At 47.7% G+C, this 9,098-nt stretch overlaps 1 protein-coding gene across 1 annotated transcript; it reads left to right on the forward strand.

Moving 5' to 3' along the window:
* Positions 1 to 1,084: 1,084 nt before the first annotated feature.
* LOC129774473 (uncharacterized) lies at positions 1,085 to 7,537 on the forward strand. Its single transcript, XM_055778215.1, has one exon. The coding sequence runs from the start codon at positions 1,085 to 1,087 to the stop codon at positions 7,535 to 7,537; it is 6,453 nt and encodes a 2,150-aa protein (XP_055634190.1).
* The last annotated feature ends 1,561 nt before the right edge of the window (positions 7,538 to 9,098 follow it).

Consider the following 9,098-nt stretch of genomic DNA (forward strand, 5'->3'; position numbering starts at 1 on the left):
AGAACTACCATGCCATCCCAATCCTAAATGGTGCCTACAAAATTCTGTCTCGCCGTCTATCGCCAATAGTGAGTAGATTTGTGGGGATTTATCAGGCCGGATTCATGTCCGGTTACTCGATGACGGTCCAGATTACACTGCAGCAGATTCTCCAAAAGTACCACATCTTCGCCGATAGCCGCATATGATACGATCGACCGACGACAGCTATGGAGGATCTTGGACGAAAACGGCTTTCCCCGAAGGACTGATTCAGGCAACGATGAACGGTGTGCGGTGCAGTGTACGGATCTCAGGCGATCTTTCGGAATGGCTAAGGACTCACAGGTGACGTCGAAAAGGCGATAGGCTCTGCAGTCTGCTCTTCAACGCGGCGCTGGATGGTGTTATGCGGAGAGTGGGCTTCAGCATGCGGGGTACGATTTTCAATAAGTCTAGTCAGTTTATCTGCTTCGCCGACGACGTGGACATAATCGGAAGAACACATGTTACGATAGCCGTCTTGTATACCTGACTGAAACACGAAGCAGGGCTGATTAGGCTTGGAATCAATGCGTCTAAGACTAAATACATGCTAGCAGGAGAGACTGATCGCAACAGAATCCTCTTTGGTAGTAGTGTTGTGATCGATGGCAACGAGTTTGAGGTGGCAGCGTCCTTAAACTCCGACCCCGTACGAAGTGTACCACGTACAAAACCCTAATTCTACCTGTCAACGCAGAATTCGCCGAGCTGGCAACCCTATCCACCGGCATTACTGAAGGGGCGAATCGGCTGTCAATGAGCTGAACGGTTGCAAGCAAGGCGGGCGATTTCAAGCGAAATGTCAAAATCATTTCCGCTTGCCAACGACAATCTCATTTCGGATTAGAAGACGAGTGTATAAAGACGTGTTAAACAAAAGTTAGAAATAGTGAAATTAAAAGAAAAGTGGGCGAACCAATTTTTTTGAAGCAGGTAACAAAATTATCCTAAATTATAAAAACAAATATTAAAATAAATTGTCTATTCAGATTCAAGCTATCAAAAGGGTCACAGCCGACTTTTCACTACAATCTCGACAATCTTCAAAAAAATTGAGGTTATGGATGAGAACTCTCAACATTCGGTCGTGATGGATGGTGTGAGCATTGTGGAGCCCACCACGGAATCCGGGAACCAGCAATCGAGCTGTACCGAATGCCGACGGCCGGACAGCGCGGAAAATATGGTCCAGTGTGACAATTGTGATGGTTGGCAGCATTACACGTGTGCGGGAGTGCACGACAGCGTTGCGGATCGTTCGTGGGTGTGTGCCCTTTGTGCTGGACATCAGCAGCAAGATGATGTTGCCTCCAATCGAAGCGAATCCAGTCGCTGCAGTGCAACATCGGCATTTTCGGTGAGTTTGGGCCAGTTGGTGGAGAAGCAACAAGCGGAGCGAGCTCGTGCGGACTTAGCGCTGCAGCGTCGCCATCTTGAGGAGCAGCAGCAGCTCATTGACAACGTGCTAGGTGGAGAGGCAGTCAGCGGAGAGGCCTCAGGAGGCTGCGATAATTGCGTTTCTTCACGGGAAGTGAATTCCGAAACGTTTTCGGGTGAGCGTAAACGACCTCCAACTACACCTAACCCCGAAGCTCCCATATCATCGTCCGTGCGTCGCTCAACGCCATTGTTGGGTGTAGCACGACTAAACGAACCGCCTATGGTTTCAATTCCATCTGATGTGCTGGACGAACTCGCTCTAAACCCTCGGCAGGAGGTACAGGACCCACATGCTGCTTTATCGGAACTACGGAATCGCGTCGAACGGTGTGAAAGGCGAGCAAATCCGACCCCGGAAGAACTGGACGCACTACGTGTCCAATTAGAGAGGTGCCGAGAACTTCTGGAGGGATTCCAATCCGGAAACGATGGAAGCAGAAACCGATCGTCGAACATAAACCAACCGGCAGCGGGTCAACTGTCAACGCTGGCGGCGAGCAAGCCGCTTTTGGAAAAGCAGATCGGTGCGATCCCGAAGGCGAGTCGTAAGTTACCACCTGTGCTGGAAGGTGATCAGCCAAGAGGACATTCAGCAATTGGACTGGAGGAAAGTACTGACCCTCTTTGGCCATTGAGGGATGTGGTAAGCCAGAATAATCCGCCCGTGGTAAGTCGGAAAGCCGCATCGATCGAAATGCGCCCCGAACATATGGAACCCCCAGGTAAGCGTCAAGCCTTGAGCCATTTGAGTAAATTTCCATCACATAATAGCTCCACGACCATTATAAATAAAGATACCCGTGAGCAGTCGCGAATTGACGCGCGCCCGGGAGAATTGTATATGCCTCCAACAATATCTTTTAATCAGTCGCGAGAATCACTCGCGCGTCCAAATGAATCAATAATGATTAATCGAAAAATATATCAAACCGAACACCGCTCGACCGGTGAACCAACGCGTGAAACTCCCCCGCGTACGGTTGATTTGTCTCAGTACCCTCGTCAGTCAGATAATTTTCAAATAAATCAAGTGATGCCTCCCTCACGATCAGTTAGTGCTCCCTCACAACAACAGCTAGCAGCAAGACAGTCCCTGGCAAAGGAACTTCCTCGATTCTCCGGTGATCCCGCCGACTGGCCGATTTTTATTTCCAATTATCGTTATACAACGGAAGCCTGTGGTTTTTCGGATGGTGAAAACATGCTTCGTCTGCAACGGTGCTTGACCGGACCAGCGCTTGAAACGGTGCGCAGCCGGTTGGTGTTGCCAGCAGCGGTTCCCCAGGTGATCGAGACACTCCGGATGCGGTTTGGACGTCCAGAATTGCTCATCAACGCATTGTTGCGTAAGGTGAGAGAAATCCCAGCACCAAGGTCAGACAGATTGGAAGGGTTGATCGACTTCGGGATGGCCGTGCAGGCTTTATGCGACCACATCGAAGCGGCGAATGAACGCGCTCATCTTTCAAATCCATCGCTTCTGCAGGAGCTTGTAGCAAAGCTTCCCGCTGATCAACGAATGATGTGGGCGGGATATAAACGAGGATTCCAACACGTAGACTTGAAAACTTTCGGTGATTATATGGCGTCAGTGGTACAAGACGCGACCAGTGTGGTTAGCTTCGAGCCCGAGGTTAAGAAGAACAGCGCTCGCGACCGCCTGAAGAACAAAGGATTTGTGAACACCCATGCAACCGATAAACCAACCAATTCCAGCGATTCTCCGAAGAAACCAATAGAGTCAGCTAAACGTTCCGACTGCTTGCACTGTAACCAAGATGGACACCGGGTGCGCGAATGTGGCGCGTTCAAGCAGCTGACTGTCGACGATCGTTGGAGAAGAGTCCGTGCATTGCAACTGTGCCAGAACTGCCTGTTCAACCATGGCCGACGTGCGTGTCGGGGACGGAAGACCTGCGACATCGAAGGCTGTCAGTTTCGCCATCATCCGCTCCTACATTCGCCTAGTGGACCTCCGAAGTTGATAGCACCGAAGGTTCAGGTGGCCGAAAATCATACACACCACCACTCGAATGCTTCTACACTGTTCCGGATCATTCCTGTAACGGTGTATGGGAAAGATGGGTCACTCAACACGTTCGCATTCTTGGACGAGGGTTCTGATCTAACGTTGGTGGAGAATGATCTGGCTACGACGTTAGGAGTAAATGGCACTCCACATCCACTTTGTCTTCGATGGACTGGGGACACTTCCCGAATAGAAAATGATTCTAGGCAAATTACAATCGAGATCGCTGGAATCGGGCAAACCAAACTACACAAGCTTATGAACGCAAGGACCGTCAGTAACCTTGGTCTTCCTCGTCAGAGTTTCCAGATGAAAGAAGCAGTGCGGTTGTACCCACATCTTAAGGGCATCCCGGTTAGCAGCTATCAGAACGTGAAACCAAAGATTCTCATCGGTATCGACAACCTGAGGCTGGCACTTCCTTTGAAGATACGAGAAGGTGATGGTGCGGCCCCAGTAGCGGTTAAAACCAGACTAGGCTGGTGCGTCTACGGGCCGCGAGGAAACGGCAAGCGCGAATCATACAGTTTCCACGTTTGCAAATGTTCCTGCGATGAGGATCTTCAGGCAACTGTGAAAGAATTTTTCGAAATTGAAAGTGCAGGAGTTATTCCGCCTGAGCCGTCACTTTCAAAGGAAGATCAGCGGGCATTAACCATCATTGAAACAACGACAAAACGATGTGGTAACCGCTTCGAAACGGGATTGGTCTGGAAAGAAGATCATGTGGAATTTCCAGATAGCTACCCGATGGCTCTTCGACGTTTGGAGTGCCTCGAGCGTCGGATGAGTCGCGATCCGGAGTTGAAGGAGAACCTTCACCGGCAAATGCGCGAATATGAAGCCAAGGGATATGCTCACAAGGCCATACCTGAGGAACTTGAAGCCGCCAATCCAAGGAGGATATGGTATCTCCCGGTAGGAGCGGTGGTTAACCCCAAGAAACCGGGGAAAATCCGTATGGTCTGGGACGCGGCTGCGAAAGTAAACGGTGTGTCTCTGAACGGCGCGCTACTCAAAGGTCCGGATCAACTCTCCTCGTTACCTGGAGTTCTCTTCCGTTTCCGTTTGTATTGCATAGCGGTCAGCTCAGACGTTAAGGAAATGTTTCACCAGCTTAGAATCCGCGATGAAGATAAAATTTCTCAACTATTTTTATGGCGTAACAATCCATCGGAGAAGCCCACTGTATACATGATGGACGTCGCGACATTTGGAAGCACCTGCTCGCCTGCTTCGGCGCAGTTTATTAAAAACCGTAACGCAGAGCAATATGCGGAATTACATCCGGAAGCAGCGAAGGCGATAGTTCATGACCACTATGTGGATGATTATCTGGCGAGTTTCAGCTCAGTGGAGGAGGCAGCGAAAGTAGCAAGCGACGTGCGATACATTCACGGTAAAGCAGGCTTCAACCTACACAACTGGAGATCGAACAGCAGCATACTTCTACAGAAATTAGGCGAAATCCAGCAAGAAGCAGTCAAGCAGCTGAATCTGGTGGAAGGAGGAAATACGGAAAGGGTCCTCGGTATGCTTTGGAGTCCTACAACCGACGAATTGAGTTTCTCCACTCAGATGAACGACGAGATGCAAATACCGATCCGTACAGATACACGTCCAACGAAAAGGCAGGTGTTACGATGCGTAATGACCTTATTCGATCCTTTGGGACTACTTTCGCCGTTTATCATTCACGGCAAAGTTCTGATCCAGGACCTGTGGCGAGAAGGTACGGACTGGGATGAGAAGGTCAGCGACGCAGTTTACGTGAAATGGCAGAGGTGGATAAAAATGATCGAATATATTTCCGATATCCGCATCCCAAGATGCTACTTCAGTGGTGCTACACGAATAACATATCAGAATTCCGAAGTTCACGTGTTTGTGGACGCTAGCGAAGTGGCCTATTCCTGTGCGGTTTATTTGCGCACGTTCAACGAAGAGGAGAATCCGCAGTGCTGTCTGATCGCCGCCAAATCGAAGGTAGCGCCTCTGAAACCCTGGTCTATTCCCAGACTGGAATTACAGGCATGTGTTCTAGGCACACGATGGGCGAAATTTGTTGTAGGCCATCTCGACGTTCCCGTAACCAAGGTCACGTATTGGACAGACTCCAGAACCGCACTGGCCTGGATCAAATCAGATCCTCGGAATTATCGACAATTCGTTTCCTTCCGAGTAGGCGAAATTCTGGAACAGACAACAGCGACTCAATGGAAGTGGGTACCATCGAAATCCAATCCTGCGGACGAAGCGACGAAATGGGGAAGTGGTCCGTACTTCAATCAAGACAGCAAATGGTTCCGAGGACCCAATTTTCTGTGGCTAGCGGAAGAAGAGTGGCCCCGTGTTAAAGAGCCAGTGGTGGCTACTGCAGAAGAAATGCGAGCGTCGATTCTTCATCACTGTACGATAGAGACAACCATAGATTTCCACCGGTTCTCTACCTGGGAGAGACTGCAACATGCCACAGCATATGTCTTGCGATTCCTGAATAACGCGTCCAAGAAGCAGCCGAAATACTCCGGATCACTACAACAGGCGGAACTGCATGCTGCCGAAGAAATCATCATCAAATTAACTCAACGTGAAGCTTACACAGATGAAGTTGCTGCATTGTCGAATAAAGCTCTGAATAAATCGGGACAGGAGGTCATCGGGAAGAACAGTTCCATATACAACCTTATGCCGTTCCTGGACGATCGTGGCCTGCTACGCGAGCGTGGCAGAATTGAGGCAGCTGAAAGTGTACCACATGAAGTGCGACATCCGCTGATCCTTCCGAGGAAGCATCACGTCACTGAACTCCTGGTAAACAGATATCATCGCCGCTACAGACACGGGAACGCAGAAACTGTAGTGAATGAGTTACGTCAGCTTTACACGATTCCACGACTTCGTTTAGTAGTGAAGAAAGCAAAACGCGATTGCGCGCTCTGCAAAATTCGTCGGACTCGACCAATGATTCCACCAATGGCGCCGCTTCCGGTTGCGCGTCTGGCCCATCACGAACGACCATTCACCTATACGGGGCTGGACTATTTCGGGCCGCTGCTGGTGAAGCTGGGAAGGTCTATAGTTAAACGATGGATAGCACTCTTCACCTGTCTGACAGTGCGCGCTGTCCACTTGGAAGTCGCTTACACTCTATCAACAGAGTCATGTATCTCCTGCGTTCGTCGATTCGTGGGACGACGGGGATCGCCGGTAGAATTCTTCAGCGACAATGGAACGAATTTCAAAGGAGCCGAACGAGTACTGCAGCACCAGATAAACCAGGGACTGTCCTCGACATTCACCAGTGCCAACACGAAATGGAGCTTTATACCACCGGGAGCTCCACACATGGGAGGAGCTTGGGAACGCTTGGTGCAATCAGTAAAGGCGGCTATGGCTGAAGCGCACATAGAAGGGAAGCTAGATGACGAGGGGCTGCAGACACTGGTCGTGGAGGCTGAAAATATAGTAAACTCAAGGCCTCTGACGTATCTACCACTCGAGTCTGAGATGGCAGAGGCACTCACACCAAACCACTTTTTGTTGTTGAGTTCAAACGGGGTAAAGCGACGAGGCGAAGATGTGGCTCTGGGTCAGTTGAACGACCTAGTACGCCGACAAATTCTGGGAAAATCCTGGGAACTGATACAACGTCAGTTGGAGACATTTTGGCAGCGCTGGCTAGTCGAGTACCTGCCCGTGATTCGCCGACAAGCCAAATGGTTCGACGAAGTCCGAGCGTTGGAACCGGGTGACGTGGTAGTGGTAGCGGAACCTACAAAGCGAAGTGGATGGGAGAGAGGACGAATCATCCGTATGATTCCTAATCCGGATGGCCGGTGCCGTAGAGCAGTGGTGCAAATCGGAGGAAAATCTTCAGTGCGACCGGTGACTCGGTTGGCGTTGCTCGACGTGGTAAATAGATGTGGAGTTCCGGAGGACTCCGGACTACACCCGGGGGAGACTGTCAACGCAGAATTCGCCGAGCTGGCAACCCTATCCACCGGCATTACTGAAGGGGCGAATCGGCTGTCAATGAGCTGAACGGTTGCAAGCAAGGCGGGCGATTTCAAGCGAAATGTCAAAATCATTTCCGCTTGCCAACGACAATCTCATTTCGGATTAGAAGACGAGTGTATAAAGACGTGTTAAACAAAAGTTAGAAATAGTGAAATTAAAAGAAAAGTGGGCGAACCAATTTTTTTGAAGCAGGTAACAAAATTATCCTAAATTATAAAAACAAATATTAAAATAAATTGTCTATTCAGATTCAAGCTATCAAAAGGGTCACAGCCGACTTTTCACTACAATCTCGACACTACCGGTTGTTCTCTATGGGCACGACGCTCGAAGCATTCGAACGCCGAGTGCTCAGAACTCAAAACGCTCAAAGCTTGTTTTCTGATTGTGATTTCTTTACTGAACAATTTTACTTCCAAGGGCATGGTAGTGGAAAGTCAGAAAAGATGGACAGGGCATGATAGATGAATTACATTTTTATTTTAAATTCAAATGATCTACAAACCTGCAATACAGTGTATCAATACTTTCGACATTTATTGTGTACAGTTGGTCTTCTGTCAAAATCGTAGATGAAACCATGAAAGTGATCTGCAAAGAACAATTCGACATGAATTTTCGTCTGCAGAAAATAAAGTTCTTGTTGTGAACACTTTTTTTTGTGTTTTTGGTTACGTGAGTGCTTTACATCACTTTCCTTTCATTTTATCGAATCAGTGGTAAGTTTTCTAATTTTTACTCATGAAATATTGATGTTAAAACATACTAATCAAGTCGACTAAAACGGACACTCCACCAAAGGGAGAGGCGAACATTAGGGTTTGAAAACAATTTTCTTATCTTCCTAAGCTGCGTTGAATTCCAACATTCTTACGGTAGGGTAAATGATCTTGGTTTGTCCAATTTGGGGTGTTTTTACGCAACTAGTAAATGCAAATCGATTTTTCTTCATGAAAATCACACATAATCGATGAGAGTTTGGGTTTGTTGAAAAGCCCCAATTCTCTAGTTGCTAATACTACCATAAGGTGTTGAAATTATTCAATTTTTTATGTTTTTTAACGATTTTCCTTAAAGAAGAATTATGATCATGGTTTGACCACTTCTGATCATGGTTTGCCCAAAAAAAAGATCATGGTTTGTCCGGTTTTAGAAATCTCCATTTTTGAATGAAAACATTCGAATTCACAATTAGATGTTGCAATTATCATTGCTTGAGTTTACTGTCATCATATTGATTCATTCATAATTTAGGCTTTCTTCAGAATATTGCCTTTTCTTGGGCATTTTAGAAGTGTTCACCTCAACACAATCAACACAGAAAAACCATACTTCTGCTATGCGCGAAGCACACCAGAAACAAACATAAACAAACTGCAGCGCGCCAAGCGGTTGCCATAGAAATCATGTGGATAAAACAACATTATTGAATTGGACAACTCATGATCAGAATTGAGTTCATCAAAATGCGTTAATTTAATGGTTTAGCTATGTAAATCCGATACAAATGGTGAGCAAGCATGATGTTTACAATATTTATAAGTGTTGTAATCCAGAAAAGGTCTGAATACGTGCCAAATAATCA

Source organism: Toxorhynchites rutilus, chromosome 3, assembly GCF_029784135.1.
Source record: "Toxorhynchites rutilus septentrionalis strain SRP chromosome 3, ASM2978413v1, whole genome shotgun sequence".
Taxonomy (NCBI): Eukaryota; Metazoa; Arthropoda; class Insecta; order Diptera; family Culicidae; genus Toxorhynchites; species Toxorhynchites rutilus.

Bases quoted from the DNA above. Each gene is read 5' to 3' on its own strand.
- LOC129774473 (XM_055778215.1), top strand. From the start codon at position 1,085: ATGGATGAGAACTCTCAACATTCGGTCGTGATGGATGGTGTGAGCATT.